Below are 18995 nucleotides of genomic sequence, written 5' to 3'. Positions count from 1 at the left end.
TGTATCTAGTTTAACCCAGCATCTAAATCCCTGGATGGTAGGGAGGGCAGGGTCAAGGAAATTCCTCTTCCTAGCAGTGTGCCCTGCCAACATCATGGGCTGTGCTTAGGGTGAATGGAAGTTCCACACACCCCATACCCAGTCAAGGACTGGAGGCCAGCAACATTCTGGGCTGAATTTTACCAGGCCCCCGATGTTGGGGGTCGTGGCAGGGGAGTCCAGAAAACACCTCTGGGAGAGGCCCGCCACAGACTATGCCGGGAAGGCCCTGCCCCATAATATCGGCAGCAGCGAGGCCTCGTGGCAGCCCACTTGACGCCAAGGACATCATTAACATATGTTAATTAATTTAAATGAATGAATAAATACCTCATCGTGCCGGCCATCCCGCTGCGATATTTCGGCCAGTTGCCGGAACTTCCGCGCCTTTGGATCTCTGTTCGGAGATCTGAGGCGAAACACTGGTGGGGAGGGGGGAGGAGTTAAGTTTTCAGGGCGGTGGGGTGCAGGGAGCAAGATGAAACCTTCCCGATTGGACTAGGGGGTGGTGGGAAGGGGTAAAGGACAGGGTTAATGAACTTCGGTGGGGGGGGGGAGGGGGTGCGGTGGAAGGTCAGGATTGTAACGTCAGCTTTTTGGGGAAGAGGGGGCAACTAATAAATTGTTTACTCATGTGGGGGTTAGAGAGGTTATTGAAACCTTTATTAAAATTCTCACTTTTAATTTATAGACTGTTCCTTTAAAAATTTAAATCTAAGCCCTTTAAAAATGGTGCTGGTGCCTACGCAGTGGTGCCAGACGCTGTTGCTGGGGGCAGAGCGCCCGCCCCCATCATTGGGGGCGCTGTCCACACCGGCCATTTAAATGAGCCACCGCGCTAAATATCACATGGCTCCAGGGAGTAATTCTTGCGCGTTTGCCGAGATTGGCGGCGAGCTTTAAAAATTCAGCTCTCTGGGTGGAGACCCAGCCTTTCCAGGACTTGTTCCCTAGTTCCAACATTGAGACAAAAGATTTTTTGCTCCAATCTGACATACATTTGGATAGTTTTTGTTCTTGGGTAAAATTTGCTGTCATTCCATATATGAAGCTGGTATTTCTGCAGGCACTCAAAAGTTAATATTGTTCCAGATTGCGGCCACACAAACACAGAATAATGAACATCCACATTTATTATTTTTATGAAACATATTTTAATGTTAGATATAAATACAGAAGAAGTCCCCAAATTCAATCACCAGTCTTTGTTAAGCTAGCTGAGGAAGCAGTGGCTGTGTTACAGTTGTTGTCAGTGTTTCCAGTCAGGGAAAGGGGAAATTATGTGCTTGGGTTTCCCCTGATGTTCATTATTCAATGACCTTTGCTGGAAAATTGGCAAGTTTGGGCATTGGATGGGGAGAGGTTAAGGCTGGGGTGCAATATGCTGCACAATTCAATAGCTTTTGCCAACGTTAGCCTACAAAGAATGATTACTTGAAGTACATAAAGGCAGCTGGTTCCTGCAGAACCATAAAGCATGAGGTGAGGAATTTTTAAAGTCTTTAAAAGTCCAGGCCAGTGTGGCTTGACAGTGATGGGTAAGCCTATGCTTCATGGTTCAGAGTATTCAAAACAGAAATAAAGAGAATGCCGAACATTGGCCTCACACAAATTTGCATCATCTGTTTGCTACCTTTGCTCTGTTTATACAGCTTAGAACATTTGTTAGCTGCATTACAGTAACCTATCCAGTGACCACAAATTAAACACCATAACCTGCAGAAATAGTACACTTTTGGACAATCTCTGATTGCAAGTCAGAATTAAGTTAGGATTTTTTAAAATTTATTCTTGAGATGTGAGCATTGCTGGAAAGGCCAGCATTTATTGCCCATTCCAAATTGACAGGGGTCGACAACGTGTCTGTACACGGACACCAGTGTCCGTGGTAAACAATTTTGGGGTCCATGACTGGTAATTTCAGAGATGAGAAATTTCCAATTGACTTCTTCAGACCGGCTTTTAAAAAAAATTGCAAGTGTCAGCTTCACAGCTGACAGGCGCTGAAGCAGAACAGCACTTCTGAACTGCAGACAGATTCGGGGTTTTCCAGTGGGTTCCAATTTTATTTTTTAAAGTCTGCCCTCATCTGTCCAGAGTTCAGAAGCACTCTTCCCACTCCCAGCAACAGTCAGAGAGAAAGCAAGACAGGGAGAGTGGGAACAGGGAGAGAGTGGGGGGGGGGCGGGGGGGGAGAAAAAGAGAATTGGGGGGGTGGGGGAGAGAGAGAGTGCAGGGAGACAGAGAGAGAGAGCGGGGGGACTGAGAGAGAGAGAGAGAGCGGGGGGACTGAGAGAGAGAGGGAGAGCGGGGGGACGGAGAGAGGGAGAGCGGGGGGACGGAGAGAGGTAGGTTTTGGGGACCGATGAAGAGAGAGAGGGAACAACACAGTGGGGGAGGGGACGACACAGAGGGGGAATGACGGGGGGTAGGGAACAGCACAGAGAAAGGGGGAACACAGAGAAAGGGGACACTGAGAGGGAGGAGGAGAGAGTCACAGAGAGAGACAGACAAACACAGAGAAAGAGAGGAGGGAGAGAGAGCTATCAAGATCACTCCTGGCAGATGGACATGTTTAGTTTAGAGATACAGCACTGAAGCAGGCCCTTCGGCCCACCGAGTCTGTGCCGACCATCAACCACCCATTTATATACTAATCCTACACTAATTCCATATTCCTACCACATCCCCACCTATCCCTATCACCTACCTATACTAGGGACAATTTATAATGGCCAATTTAGCTGTCAACCTGCAAGTCTTTGGCATGTGGGAGGAAACCGGAGCACCCGGAGGAAACCCACGCAGACACAGGGAGAACTTGCAAACTCCACACAGGCAGTACCTAGAATTGAACCCGGGTCGCTGGAGCTGTGAGGCTGCAGTGCTAACCACTGCGCCACTGTGCCGCCCCAACGGAATACTCTGCATTGCTACACTAGTGTGCGGGCAGACATTGACTACTTGTGCAAACAAAAATAGCGCCAGGTATCTCACTAAATCAGTGTCCAAAATAGTGATGAGAAAGTAAGTCAATAAATTAGTCTTCTCATTTAAAGCATCTTCACAAAAATGCACATTTGTTGTTGTTTTGATTAATAGTAAGATAAATTTTAAATGCCTTTATCTTTCTGAAATTGTCTCACTGGTCCCCTATGTAAGATAAAAATTGTAAAGTGCCCCTCCCCCCCAGGCAAAAAGGTTGGACACTCCTGCTCCAAGCCTTGTGTTTTAAAATAACTTAGCACCTAGTGTTATGTAAACTCATTTTAAAGTGGCAAAAGTCACATTTTTTTATTCGTTTATAGGATGTGGGCATCACTGGCTAGACCACCATTTATTACATATCCTTAATTGCCCTTAAGAAGGTGATGGTGAGCTGCCTTCTTGAACCGCTGCAGTTCATGTGTTGTAGGTACACCCACAGTGCTGTTAGGAAGGGAGTTCTAGGATTTTGACCCAACGACAGTGAAGGAACAGCAATCTAGTTCCAAGTCAGGATGGTGTGTGGCTTGGAGGGGAGCTTGCAGGTAGTGGTTTTCCCATACTTCTGCTGCCCTTGTCCTTCTTGGTGGTAGAGTTTGTGGGTTTGGAAGGTGCAAAAAAGGAGCCTTGATGAGTTGCTGCAGTATATCTTGTAGATGGTACACACTGTTGCCATTGTACATCGGTGGTGGAGGGAATGAATGTTGAAGGTGGTGGATGGGGTGCCAATCAGGCGGACTGCTTTGTCCTGGATGATGTCAAGCTTCTTGAGTGTTGTTGGAGCTGCACCCATCCAGGCAAGTGGAGAGTATTCCATCACACTCCTGACTTATGCCTTGTATGACTGCAACCAGCGGAGAGCTTTCCCCTGATTCCCATTGACTCCAGTTGGTGGACAGGCTTTGGGGAGTCAGGAGGTGAGTTACTCGCCGCAGGATTCTCAAACTCTGACCTGCTTTTGTAGCCACGGTATTTATATGGCTACTCCAGTTCAGTTTCTGGTCTATGGTAACCCCCAAGATGTTGATAGTGGGGGTTTCAGTGATCATAATGCCATGGAATGTCAAGGGGAGGTGAATAGATTCTCTCTTGTTAGAGATGGTCATCGCCTGGCACTTGTGTGGCGCGAATGTTCCTTGCCACTTATCAGCCCAAGCCTGGATATTGTCAGGGCTTGCTGCATTTCTACACGAGTATCTGAGGAGTCGCAAATGCTGCTGAACATTGTGCAATCATCAGCGAACATCCCCACTTCTGACCTTATGTTGGAGGGGAGGTCATTGATGAAGCAGCTGAAGATGGTGGGGCCTAGGACACTACCCTGTGGAACCCCTGCAGTGTTGTCCTGGGACTGAGATGATTGACCTCCAACAACCACAACCATCTTCCTTTGTGCTTGGTCTCACTCCAACCAGCAGAGAGTTTTCCCCTAATTTCCATTGACTCCAGTTTTGCTAGGGCTCCTTGATGCCATACTCTGTCAAAGGTGTCAAGGGCTGTCACTCTGACCTCACCTCTTGAGTTCAGCTCTTTTGTCCAGTGCCTTCAGTCATTTCTTGATATCTCATGAAGTGAATCGGATTGACTGAAGACTGGCATCTGTGATGCTGGGGACCTCAGGAGGAGACCGAGATGGATCATCCACTCGGCACTTCTGACTGAAAATGGATGCAAATGCTTCAGCCTTGTCTTTTGCACTGATGTGCTGGGTTCCCCCACCATTTAGGATGGGGATATTTGTGGAGCCAGCTCCTCCTGTGCGTTGTTTAATTGTCCACCACCATTCACGACTGGATGTGGCAGGACTGCAGAGCTTAGATCTGATCCGCTGGTTGTGGGATCGCTTAGCCCTGTTTATCGCATGCTGCTTCTGCTGTTTGGCATACATATAGTCCTGTGTTGTAGCTTCACCAGGCTGACACTTCATTTTTAGGTATGCCTGGTGCTGCTCCTGGCATGCCCTCCTGCACTCTTCATTGAACCAGGGTTGGTTCACCAGCTTGATGATATTGGTAGAGTGGGGGATATGCTGGGCCATGAGGTTACAAATTGTGATTGAATACAATTCTGCTGCTGCTGATGGCCCACAGTGCCACATGGATGTCCAGTTTTGAGTTGCTTGATCTGTTCAAAATTTATCCCATTTAGCACAGTGGTAGTGCCACACAACACGATGGTAGGTATCCTCAATGTGAAGACGGGACTTAGTCTCCACAAGGCCTGTGCAGTGGTCACTCCTACCAATACTGTCATGGACGGATGCATCTGCAAGTGGTAGATTGGTGAGGACAAGGTCAAGTAACTTTTACCCTCTTGTTGGTTCCCTCACCACCTCCACAGACCCAGTCAAGCAGCTCTGTCCTTTAGTACTCTGCCAGCTTGGTCAGTATTGGTGCTACCGAGCCACTCTTGGTGATGGTCTTTGAAGTCCTCCACCCAGAGTGCCCTTGCTACCTTTAGTGCTGCTTGCAATTGGTGCTAAACATGGTGAAGGACTAATTCATCAGCCGGGGGGGTGGGGGGGTGGCGCTGGTATGTCGTAATCAGGAGGAGGTTTCCTTGCCCATGTTTGACCTGCTTCCAAGAGACTTCATGGAGTCCAGAGTCAATGTTGAGGACTCCCAGGGCACCTCCCTGCCAACTGTACACTATTGTGCTGTCACCTCTGGTGGGTCAGGACATACCCAGGGATGATGATGGTGGTGTCCGGGACATAGTCTATAAGATATGATTCCATATGTATGACTGTGTCAGGCTGCTGCTTGACTAATCTGTGGGACAGCTCTCCTAATGTTGGCATAAGCCCCCGGATGTGAGTAAGGAGGACTTTGTAGGGCCGACTGGGCTGGGTTTGCCGTTGTCATTTCCAGTGCTGAGGTCGATGTCAGGTGGTCCGTCCGGTTTCATTCCTTTTCTTAGACTTTGTAGCAGTTTGATACAATTGAGTGACTTGCCGGGCAGTTTCAGAGTCAACCACATTGCTGTGGGTCTGGAGTCACATGTAGGCCAGACCAGATAATGACAGCAGATTTCCTTCCTGAAAGGACTTTAATGAACCAGAGTTCAAACAGATGAATTGTTTTTACAACAATTGACTGTGGTTTCATGGTCACCATTAGACAAGATTTTAATTCCAGATTTATTAGTTGAATTCAAATTTCACCATCTGCTGTGGTGGGATTTGAAACCAGTACATTACCCAATGCCTTTGGATTACTAGTCCAGTGACATATCACTACTCCACTGTCTCCCCTTAGGGAATGTCTCGATGTCTATGCTCTGGCACACATTACTTTCACTTGGGACACAAGTTCAGCAACATGTTGAAAGTTACTGGACTTTTATTTCTATGTAAATGTCACAATTCAGCTGCTCTCCATTTGGAATCACCTTGTTCCAGAACTTATATAAAGGGGAAAACAGGTAAGAAAATCCGAGGAATCTCCAGAAGTCAGCACTGTAAGTTCCTCATGAATGCAAGAGTACGGTGTATTGGGACTGAGTGATATTAGCGAAAACAAGATGCTGCTGACTCATATACAGTAGTTAGTACATACAATGTAACAGCTTGATTAAATCTTGATCTATGATGAACTACGATTCCTTATCAAAATCCATGCTGTATTTGCAGTTTAAAAAACTGTCAGGGAAGACATAGTAAAAATTTATTGTGTTTCAATGACCAAGTTAAAAAGTCATTCACTGATTTTTTTTTTGCTGCAAAAGGACAAGTTTTGCAAATCTGTCAAAGATCAGTAACTGCAATGTGCATCATTTGCTATCCAGTTTGAGGGACGATAACCTGAGTGGCCAGTGTCATTTGAAAGTTGTCTATCATATAATTACATTACCTTATAAGTGTACCTTTGCTAACAGGCAAGAGATTTGGCTTGTACATAAATTGGTTAGTCTGGAGTACAATCTTACAGATGGTGACTAAACATTTGGAATTGAAACATACATGCAGTAACACTGCTCAACCTTTTGCAGAAAAGCTTTTTGTTGATCATTATCTTGTCAGAGCTGAATCGTAACCGACAGTGATAGACTGAGATATAGACGTAAGTGAATTTAAGAGAGTCGCTTTATTCGAGGAACTGAAGGGCGCTTTTTATTTAGAATTGTGTTTATCTAATTTTGTCACTAGCTTTGGTAAACAAATTACATTTTGTCCATGAGAAATTCCGTTGTTTGTGCATTTTAGAATCCAGGTCCTAGTTTAACATCCTGTCCAGATGAATAAACTAGTCACAGAGTCATTGAGTCATACAGCACGGAAACAGGCCCTTTGGCCCATTGTGTCTGTGCCGGCCATCAAGCACCTATCTATTCTAATCCCATTTTCCAGAACTTGGCCCATAGCCTTGTATGCTATGGTGTTTCAAGTGCTCATCTAACTACTTCTTAAATGTTGTGACAGTTCCTGCTCCTACCACCCCTTCAGGCAGTGTGTTCCAGATTCCAACGACCCTCTGGGTGAAAATTTTTTCTTCAAATCCCCTCTAAACCTCCTGCCCCTTACCTTAAATCTATGTCTTGTCTACCTACCGTTAATCTCTCTAACCCTTCCTGTCCCACTCTGCTTTTCTGTTTTCCATGACTGTTCTGAAGTACTATCTGCTCCATCCTATAAAATTCTCCTGCTTTGGAGACCACTGCCCTTTTGTTGGCTGTCCGGTCTTCAGACACATATTACAAGCAGGTGGAGACGTTGCACAAACATTGACCATGGGTTAAATTGGCTTGTGACAACAGTATTGTGAGAAATGATCTGTCTTCCTATTGCTGATTTTTCGACTGCCTCGCCTCAGTGACCACAATAACAATCTTCTCCTTGAGTTTCATGGTTTATTGGATGAATTTGCTCTCCTGACACTGTGTGAATCCACAGAGGTCATCCAATAAGTTCCACCGACCACCCGTGACATGGTGTAGCTAGCTCTATTCTGTCAACAAAAGTAATTCACATTGGCAATGCATACTATTTTGCTTGCTAGCCAGCTAATACAGTTGTGCTGCTGTCCATGGATGGTTGCACACTCAGCTACTTTATAGGGAAAAATGTGTTTTAAATAGGACTGTATTTTGATGGCATTAGATTGACTATACACTTTATATTCAGATTAATTGTCCCCATGTCCTTGGCTGAGTCAATAATTTTGTCAAATGTTCGTGATGCAACATGTCAATGTCTATCCCTGCTAATTGATCTTTGGAAGATGGATGTGAGCTGCTTTCTTGAACCACTGCAGCCCATCTGGTATAGGTACATCCTCAGTGCTGTTAGGGAGGGAGTTCCAGGATTTTGACTCAGACAGTGAAGGAGCAGCGATATAGTTTCAAGTCAGGATGGTGTGTGACTTGTAGGAGCACTTGCAGGTAATGGCGTTCCCATCCCCTTCTCTTAGGTGGTAGAGGCCGCATGTTTGGAAGGTGTTTTCAAGGAATCTTGGTGAGTTGCTGCAGTGCATCTTGTAAATGGTACACAGTGCTGCCACTGTGCTCTGGTGATGGAGGGAGTGAATGTTTAAGGTGGTGGATATGGTGTTGAGCTTCTTGAGTGTTATTGGAGCTGCATGAATCCAGGCAAGTGGAGAGTATTCCATCACGCTCCTGGCTTGTGCCTCGTAGGTGGTGGGCAGACTTTGGAGAGTGAGGAGGAGAGTGACATGCTGCAGAAATCCCAGCCTCTGACCTGCTCTTGTAGCCACAGTATTTATATGGTTGGTCCAATTAAGTTAATGGTAATCCCCAGGATGTTGATGGTGGGAGATTCAACGATGGTAATGCCGCTGAATGTCAAGGGGAGACAGTAATATTCTCTCTTGTTGGAGATGTTCATTGCCTGACACTTGTGTGGTGCGAGTGTTACTTGCCACTTATCAGCCCCACCCTGAATGTTACCCAGGTCTAGCTGCATGCGGGCACAGACTGCCTCAGTATCTGAGGAGTTGCAAATGGTACTGGAGACTGTGCAGTCATCCAATACAAAATTTTCGGTCATATTTTACTGTTGAGTTTTGGCAAGAAAATAAAATGTGTGAAGTAGGTCATTCACAGAGCTTCAACAGCAGGCTATTGATCCATTAAGTACCTCTTAAATTTGAGAGAGACAGATACACTAGAGTTGGAAATAATAAGGTATTAGGTGGGGTCAGAGTGAGAGGGAATGCAATAAGGTTTAAATTAGGTTTACTGTACATGTGTGTGAGTGTGTGGATTGTGGTAAATAAGGCTGCAGGCACAGGTAGCCATGTCGTAATATGATGTTGTGGCGATAACAGAGACCCGACTCAAACCGGGGAAGGACTGGGAGCTACATATTCCTGGATATAAAGAAAGATAGGGAAGGGAAGAAAAGAGAAGAGATAGCTGTATTGATTAAGGAGAGCATTACAGCACTGGAGAGAGAGTATGTCTGAGAGGCATCAAGATCAGAATCTATTTGGTTTGAGCTTAGAAACAATAGAGGTACCGTTACACTACTATATGTATTCTATGGGCCATCAACTAGTGGGAAAGATATAGAGGACTAAATTTTCAAAGAAATTACAGAGAGGTGCAAGAATTATAGAGTAGTTATCATAGGGGTCTACCCTCGGCCCCCCCTCCCCACACCTTCCCAGGCAGACTGGAGGGTTGGGGGGAGGGGAGAGTGTAAAATTGAGTGAGAGGCGGGCTGTGCCATTCTCACCATCTTCGCTGCTAATTTACGAGAAGTGGAGGGAGATTGAAAACAGCCCGCCTGCCCCAAGTCAATTAATTGGCCAATTAATTGCCACTTAAGGGTCTTCTCCCATCGCTGCTGGCATCTTGCCAGCAGCAGTCAGGCACTTCACCACCTGAGGAGACTGCTCGGTAAAACCGGGCGGCCTCCTTATGGTCTGAGGGAGGCCCCCCGAAAGGGACCCTGTGACACACAGAGAGGCACGACACAAGCGGCACTGTTGAACCACCTCCCCATGTTCCTAATCGATCCCCTACCCCCTCGCTGGGACCTAGCTGGTTTTCCCTGGTGAAGTCCGAAACCCACTCATTTTTCAGGACCGGCATCCATGTCCTCTTCTGGCTGGGTGCAGTTCCAGCAGTGGCCACTGCTTCCAGTGGCACTGCTGGGCCTGAGGAGCTGCCGGGCCTCTGATTGGCCGGCAGCTCCTGGAGGCGGTACTTCCTGCCTCAGAGTGGTGGAAGGCCTACCCGGGGCCAATTAATGATTTGAACCATGCAAAATCGCTGCGTGGCTTCCAGGCCTGGCAGAGGCAGGCTTGCCCCTGACTTTTCACCCACTGGACAGGGCCTCCACTGCCGTGTAAAATTTCGGCCAGGGACTTTAATTACTCTAAGACTGGGATAGTAATTGTGTATAGGGCAGAGAGGGTGCAGAGTTTATGAAGTGTGTTCAGGGGCATTTTCTAGATCAGTATGTTTCTGGTCCAACGAGGAACTAGGTATTGCTGGATCTAGTTCTGTGGAATGAGGTGGGTCAAGTTGATCAAGTATCAGTAAGGGAACATTTAGGGGACAGTGATGATCGTATCATAAAGTTAGGTAGCTATATCAAAGGACAAGGAGCAATCCAGAATAAAAATAATTAATTTGGGGAGGGCTAACTTCAATGGAGTGAAAACGGATCTGGCACAGGTAAATTGGAATCAAAGATTGGCAGGCAAAATGGTAATAGAGCAATGGACTGACATTAAAGAGGAAATAGTTCAGGTACAGTTGGGTGCAATCCCACGAGGGGGAAAGGTAGGGCCAACAAAGCCAGGGCTTCCTGGATGACAAAAGAGAGAGAGAGTAAGATGAAGCAGAGAAAGGGTGCATACGACAGATGTCTAGTGGATAATACAATTGAGAACCAGGCTGAATATAGAAGGTTCAGAGGGGAAGTGAAGAAAACAAATAAGAGAAGCAAAGAGAGAGTATGAGAAGAGACTCACAAATAAGATAAAAGAGAATCCTAAAGTCCTCTAAAGGCATATAAATAAGAAAAAGATGGTAAAAGGAGGAGTAGGGCCAATTAGGGACCAAAAAGGGGATTTATGCCTGGAGGAAGAAGGTATGGCTGAGGTACTAAATGAGTACTTTGCATCTGTCTTTACCAACGAAGAAGATGCTGCACAAGTCATAATGAAAGAGGAGGTGATTAAGACACTGGATGTGCTAAGAATTGATAAAGAGGAGGTATTAGATAGGCTAACTGTACTTAAAGTTGAATAAATCACAGGACTGGATGACGTGCATCCAAGGATACTGAGAGAAGTAAGGGTGGAAATTGCGGAGGCACTGGCTGTAATCTTCCAATCCTCTTCAGATACAGGGATGGTGCCAGAAGACTGGAGAATTGCAAATGTTACACTCTTGTTCAAAAAGGGTGTAAGGATAAGCCCACCAACTATAGGCCAGTCAGTTTAATTTCAGTGTGGGAAAGCTTTCAGAAACTATAATTCGGGACAAAATTAACAGTCACTTGGACAAATGTGGATTAATTAAGGGAAAGCCAGCACACATTTGTTCAGGGCAAATCATGTTTAACTAACTTGCTGGAGTTTTATGATGAGGTAACAGAGAGGGTTGATGAGGGTAATACAGTTGATGTGGTGTACATGGACTTCCAAAAGGCATTTGATAAAGTGCCACATAACAGGCTTGTCAGTAAAGTCAAAGCCCATGGAATAAATGGGACAGTAGCAGCATGGATATGAAATTGAGTGACAGGAAACAGCGTAGTGGTGAACAGTTGATCTTCAGACTGGAGAACTATAAATAGTGGGGTTCCCCAGGGGTCAGTGTTAGGACCATTGATTTTCTTGATCTATATTAATGATCTGGACTTGGGTGTGCAGAGCACAATTTCAGAATTTGTGGATGACACAAAACCTGGAAGTATAGTGAGCTGTGAGGAGAGTGATAGACTTCAGGAGGACATAAACAGGCTGGTGGAATGTGTTTTATTTATTCGTTCGGGGGATGTGGGCATCGCTGGCCAGCATTTATTGCCCATCCCTAATTGCCCTTGAGAAGGTGGTGGTGAGCTGCCTTCTTGAACTGCTGCAGTCCTTGGGGTGTAGGTACACCAACAGTGCTGTTAGGAAGGGAGTTCCAGGATTTTGACACAGTGACAGCGAAGGAACGGCAATATAGTTCCAAGTCAGGATGGTATGTGGCTTGGAGGAGAACTTGCAGGTGGTGGTATTCCCATGCATCTGCTGCTCTTGTCCTTTTAGGTGGTAGAGGTCGCGGGTTTGGATTGTGCTGTCGAAGGAGCCTTGGTGAGTTTATTTAATATCAGACTTGCTGCATTGCCCAGTGTGGTACTGAGTTGCACAGATCATAAGAAATAGAAGGAGTAGGCCATTCGGCCCTCGAGTCTGCTCTGCCATTCAATAAGATCATGGCTGATCTGATTGTGGCCTTATCTCCACTTTCCTTCTGCTCCCCCATTACCATTGACTCTTTTGTAGATCAAACATCAGGAAGATTCAGATTTCAATCCATGCTCTATGCTGATCCAGTTGACCTCAGCCTGGGTGGCAGTAGGCGTGATGTCATCAGCCTCAACACTCCAGGACTTGGGAGTGGGGGAAAAAATTGAGAATTCCTAATCACCATCCATTGGCTTTTTATGAAAAATGCAACTAGGAGGACAGGATTAGCCTTGTACTGTCAAATGGCTTGCTAACATTGACCCTCCAAGTTCATATGCAGTGATTGTTCACTTGTGTAATTTACTGGCGAGCTACTGATGCTTGTGGAACACAATCCCAGACTTAATTATTTTGGATGGTAAATCATGGAGGAATTGTCAGCCCACATAATGACATTAGCATGTTAGTCTGTCGCAGTAACATTTCACAGCAGCAAGAATTAAACGATTGTTAACAGTCAGCTGCTTGTGCACCTCACTGATGTCACACAGAAGAAAAAAGAACATTAACAGAGCCTCTGTCCCTGCCATCTCATCAGCACCATTAGTGTCATTCTGCAAATGTATAACAGTTCAATAAAATGGTTTTATTTACTCATATCTCCAGTGTTTCTGATCTTCCATTGAAATTATGGGAGATCAAGAGAGCCTATGGAAATTTTCTCCCATACTGCTTTATTGATTTTACTCTCTCCATTCTGTGCTGCCGTCATGCCTCATAAATATCCTTCTGCCCAGCCACCTGCTCCCTGGTGTCTCCTAATGCCCCTCTTTTGAAAGTGCAGAGCACATCGGTTAAATGTTATCTTCTGATTTGCCATTTTTTCCCCTCATACTGAGTAAGCCATCGGTAAAACGCATTCTGCACAGTTTGTCTCCACCATGGCACATCCACGATTGGGAACCCACCAGATGGGGAGTTGTGGACACGAATTGATGTTGTAACATTCTGTGGCAGAAAACAATGGAGCTGTTCCATCATTCAAAATATAACATTTTAAAAAATGGTTTTAACATATTCACACAGTAATACATTCTATACTAAGTAGAATGTTGCGCCTACTGTTTACAATTTACAATTACGATAATTAAACAGTAGACTGAATGCATAGTGATGATTTCCTTGCCCATTGTATTCTAATGAAACTGGCCTCTAATATTTGGTTCCAAAATTGACTTAAATGGACTGACGAGAAAGTTTTCTTTTGTTTGAGGTATAGCAGCTGATTCTATTAACAGGAAATTGTAATTTGCCACACCAAGCCTGTTACGTTTTCATTGATCTCAGTGCTACCTGCCGACCTATCACTATTTCTCCATATCCTGCCGCTCTCGACAAACCCATTTATACGATCCACTTCGATTGACTTCCCTAATGCCTTATTCCACTCTATTACCATTTGCACAAAGAAACATTTTACCCAACTTCTCTCTCACTTTAGCTTCTGTTCCTTGGTAATTGAACCTTTTGTGGTTTCAATATTGTCAATTCCTTTTCATAATCTTGAAAACTTCAATTAGATTAGCTTGAAGTTTCCTCTTTTGCAAAGGATTCGCCAACTTCTTTAATAAGTTAAATTCCCAAGGCCCAAAATTATCTTCTTGCTTGTTATATGGCATCTAACCTTTAGTATTCTGTTCCATTACAGTACTGAATATTCTGAAAGGGCAATGAGAGCAGCACAGTAAAATAACATCTTAGCCATAATCCTTAGGGGGAAGTGAAGAGTTTTACTTCATATTTATAATGCAGTCTGGTTTATTATTCTGCTTCATATATCGCCAGCATGCATTATAAATTGGAGGGCTGACCAATGATCAAGTTGTTTATTTCCAGTTGTTAAACCATTTAATTTGGGGCAAATAGCCTTGCCCCCACTCCCAACACCCCACAATGTTTTCTAATGCTCTTATTGTTGAAGGTTATGAATTCCTGGTTGGCCACACTAATGATTTGGAAGAAGGTGTTATTTAGAATAATGTAGCAGAAGTTGCTAATGACATTAAACTCTGTGGTCATATTATTACTGAGGGAGATTGATACCTTTCAGAGGGATTTTGATCAATTCATGGAAAGAATAAGGAATGATGGATTTTAGTTTGATAGGTTGTACATCATTTATGGGAAATGTAGGTTTGATAGACAAACTGACTTTTTTATTCTCCGTGCTTTCTAAATGTACACACTTCCATTTATAAAATTCCTATTAACTCACCAGTGGAAATAAATATACACATTAAAACAGTAGGGTTAATTCCCCCAGAAATCAGACAGGTGTAGCATACCCTACTTGCACTGTGCCAGTAAAGGATGTGGGCTGGCCACATTTTCTGACCCGGGGGGAGGTGGTGGCGTGGTGGTAATGTCACTTGACTAGTAATCAAGAGGCCTAGGCTAATGCTCCGTGGACATGGGTTTAAATCCCACGACGGCAGATGGTGAAATTTGAGTTCAATTAATAAATCTGGAATTAAAAGTTAGTCTAATGGTGACCATGAAACCATTGCCAATTGTTGTTAAAATCCATCTCGTTCACTGATTTCCTTTAGGGAAAGAAATCTGTCATCCTTAACTGGTCTGGCCTACATGTGACTTCAGACCAACAGGAACATGGTTGACTCTTAAATGCCCTCCGAAATGGCCTAGCAAGCTACTCATTTGTACCAAACTGCTACAAAGTGTAAGAAAAGGAGTGAAACAGGACAGACCACCCGGCATTGACCTAGGCACTGGAAATGACAATGGCAAACCTAGCCCTGTCGACACTGCAAAGTCTTCTTTACTAATGTCTGCCGGCTTGTACCAAAATTGGGAGGGCTGTCCCAAAGGCAAGTCAAGCAACAGCCTACATATTCATACTTACAGAATCATACCTTACAGAAAATGTCCCTGATATGACCATCACCATCCCTGGGTATGTCCTGTCCCACCGGCAGGACAGACCCACCAGAGGTGGCGGCGCAGGACAAATCCAACCCGGCCAATTACCGCCCTATCAGTCTGTTCTCGATCATAAGCAAAGTGATGGAAAGGATCCTCGACAGTGCTATCAAGTGGCACTTGCTCAGCGATAACCTGCTCATTGACGATCAGTTTCGGTTCCGCTAAGGGTCACTCAGCTCCTGATCTTATTACAGCATTGGTCCAAACATGGACAAAAGGGCTAAACTCCAGAGGTGAAGTGAGAGAGTGACTATCCTTGACATCAAGGCAGATTTTGAGTATGGTATCAAGGAGCCCTATCAAAAATGGAGTCAATGGGACTCAGGGGGAAAACTCTCTGCTGGTTTGAGTCATACCTAGCACAGAGGTAGATCGTTGTGGTTGTTGGCAGTCAATCATCTCAGTCCCAGGACATTACTGCAGGAGTTCCTTAGGGTAGAGTCCCAGGCCCAACCATCTTCAGCTGCTTTATCAATGACCTTCCTTCCATCATAAGGTCAGAAGTTGAGGATGTTCATCAATCATTGCACAATATTCAGGATTCGCAACTCCTCAGATATTGAAGAAACCTGTGTTCAGATGCAGCAAAAGCTGGACAATATCCAGGCTTGGGCTGATAATTGGCAAGCTCAAACAAGAGAGAATCTAACCATCTCCCCTTGATGTTCAGTGGCATTACCATCGCTGAACCTCCACTATCGACATCCTAGGGGTTACCATTGACCAGAAACTGAACTGCACCAGCCACATAAATACTGTGGCTACAAGAGCAGGTCAGAGGCTGAAATTCTGTGGCGAGTAACTCATTCCCTGTCTCCCCAGTGCCTGTCCATCATCGATAAGGCACAAGTCAGGAGTGTGATGGAATACTCTCCATTTGCCTGGATGGGTGCAGCTCCAACAACACTCAAGAAGCTCAACTCCATCCAGGACAAAGCAGACCGCCTTATTGGCACCCCATTCACCACCTTCAACATTCACTCCCTCCACCAGCGACACAGTGGCAGCACTGTGTACCATCTAAAAGATGCAGTGCAACAACACTCCAAGGCTCCTTTGGCAGCACCTTCCATAGCCGCAACCTCTACCATCTAGAAGGACAAGGGCAGCAGATGCATGGGAACACAAGTTCCAATTCCAAGCCACACACCATCCTGTCTTGGAACTATATCACCATTCCTTCACTGTCGCTGGGTCAAAATCCTAGAACTCGCTTCCCAACAGCACTGTGTGTGTACCTACACTCTAAGGACGGCAGCGGTTCAAAAACCACCACCTTCACAAGAGCAATTAGGGAGGGCAATAAATGCTGGCCTCGTCAGCAACGCCCACATCCTATGAATAAATAAAAATAAAACTTGTTGCCCTCCTGTCATAACTCCACCTCTTGAAAGGGCCTCGCAGTTACATCCTACTAGAGTATTTAGAATTAATACCCAGCCAATAAGGAACCATCAAGAGATGATAGAGACAGAGAGAAATTCTAACCACAGGCCTTGTAACAGCCAGAAGGCCCAGAGTCCTGAAGATTGTGTCATGGCAGGAAGAAGAGGACCCTGCCTGCAGCCAGTCTCCACACTCTCAGGGCTCCTAAGAAGGTATAACCATAGAGGTTTACAACACAGAAATAGACCATTTGACATATTGGGCTGGATTTTAAGAGCCCACCGCTGATGTCGGACCATGGTACCTTGGAGCAGGAAGCTGCCTAAAGGAATGGGAAAGAGGAAGCGTTATGTGGTAGTTGTAGGCGATTTAATAATTAGGGTAACAGATAGCATCCTGTGAAAATGATTGATAGTCCCGCATGGTTTGTTCTCTACCTGGTGCCAGGGTGAGGCATACATAAAACAACTTGAAAGGATATTGGAGATGAAGGGAGAGGATCTAGTCATTGTGTTCCATGTTGGGACGACGCAAGAGGTCCTGTTTGGATAGTACCAGGAGCTAAATAAAATAACGAGACCTCAAGAGTTATAATCTTTTGGATGATTGTCTGAGAAATAGGAACAAGCAGATTAGGGAGGTAAACATGTGACTGAAGGAGTGGTGTGGGAAAGAGGTTCCATTTCATGGGACACTGGCACCAGTACTGAGACAGGAAGGAACTGCACCATTGGGATGGGCTCCACTTGAACCGGGCTGGGACCAGGATCAACCTCCTCTTGCTCTTCTTTGCTCTGGTGGAATTAGTCCCATTATCCTAATTCTTTCCTCATTATAGTTTCCCATCCCTGGCATCATGTTAGTGAATTTATATGGTATGCTCTATGTCTTTGATGTCTTTACTGCAATGGGTTGGAAAAGAAGCCTAGCAGAAACCCAATCCTAAGCTTTGTGGGGTGCCCATGGGTGGATGCAAAGCTGTAAGGTGAGAACGTCTGTCCCGCCTAAGGTTTCCAACCCTCCGCAATTGCCTGGGAGTCTCTGGAGTGGGGCAGCACCTGGCAGATTTGGATGATTTAAATTTTGTGCCACAGAGAAGCCTCTGCTTCCATACTAGCATCCACTGCTGCCACAGTGAGCCAGGACTTTCCCAACTTTGGTTATATCTGACCCAGCATACTATGACAAGTTAGAGAGAGCATTATCCTTGTATGATTTGTGGGAGTGCTTAAAGGAGCACTGTAGAGGGAGGATTTTTTTCCTGCATCCATATCTGGCCTCTTGAGTGCTTCATCATGACAGTGGTTACAGAAATTGATCACCCATTATATTGGTTCTCTGGAGCACAAAAAGCTCCTCACTTTTCCAAAACCTACTGTTCTTTATGATTGCAAATCTTGAGGTAGTATTGAGTCTACATGTTCGCAATTGAACAGATGGATCCTTGCCAGTTTCTTGCATGTGAACTATTTATTAAATCCTGCAATTTAAAACTTTAATGGTTGATGAGCTAACAGCATGATTAATGCTCTTGTTGTTTTCTGTTTCTTGCAGCTTGCAATACTCACAGAACTCTCTCGCAATCGAAACAGTGACAAGCATGGCCTATTCCATCCTGGTGCGGTGGCAAATAGCGTCTTCCAAAATGAAAACTTCCAACTGCGTCTGTCACCACCTCCAGTCATTGAGGACTAGTGCTGCAGATGATGTTTGTGCAATCAAATTGGACTGGAAATTTGATTTAATGCTAAAGCTGACAATATTAATCGCTCCTACATGTTCGTTAGTTTCTGCATACCTAAAATTAATAAATGTGTGTTCTATGTTACCTTGTTGTTTGTGTATTTATGGAAAGATAGGGACAATTGCATTTTTCCACTTTCTGCAGGAACAATAACAAACAAAAGCACAGCTTTCTTGACCAGATTTACCTTGATTTCTATTTTTAGATGTAAACATTTTTAATGGGATCAGGGGAGATATGGATATTTTAGAACTAATTACTACACAAAAGATACTCCCCTTCAACAGTCTTTCGCTCCCTCTCCTGAAAGCAATGACTCATGGTCGGATCCAATTCCACAGGCACGAGCTATCCCATGACCTTGTATAGGTGACCATTCTTCAGCTATGAACCTAGATTGTGAGCTGTGAAATAGTTTGCCCACTTTTTTCCAAACATATGTAGGCACTGGTTTAAAATCCCACCCCATG

At 44.9% G+C, this 18995-nt stretch overlaps 1 protein-coding gene across 1 annotated transcript in view; it reads left to right on the top strand.

The window, feature by feature from the left end:
* Nucleotides 1–18609, top strand: part of vps8 (VPS8 subunit of CORVET complex) — a 715536-nt gene extending 696927 nt beyond the window's left edge. Inside the window, exon 46 of the mRNA XM_068035875.1 lies at nucleotides 18336–18609. Coding sequence (XP_067891976.1) covers nucleotides 18336–18476 — 141 coding nt within the window. The 3' untranslated portion in view covers nucleotides 18477–18609. The remainder of the gene's footprint in view (nucleotides 1–18335) is intronic.
* The last annotated feature ends 386 nt before the right edge of the window (nucleotides 18610–18995 follow it).

The sequence above is a fragment of the Heterodontus francisci genome, chromosome 7 (genome assembly GCF_036365525.1).
Source record: "Heterodontus francisci isolate sHetFra1 chromosome 7, sHetFra1.hap1, whole genome shotgun sequence".
In the NCBI taxonomy this organism is placed as follows: Eukaryota; Metazoa; Chordata; class Chondrichthyes; order Heterodontiformes; family Heterodontidae; genus Heterodontus; species Heterodontus francisci.
Note: the sequence above shows the minus strand (reverse complement) of the source record. Positions and strands in the feature narration are given on the sequence as shown.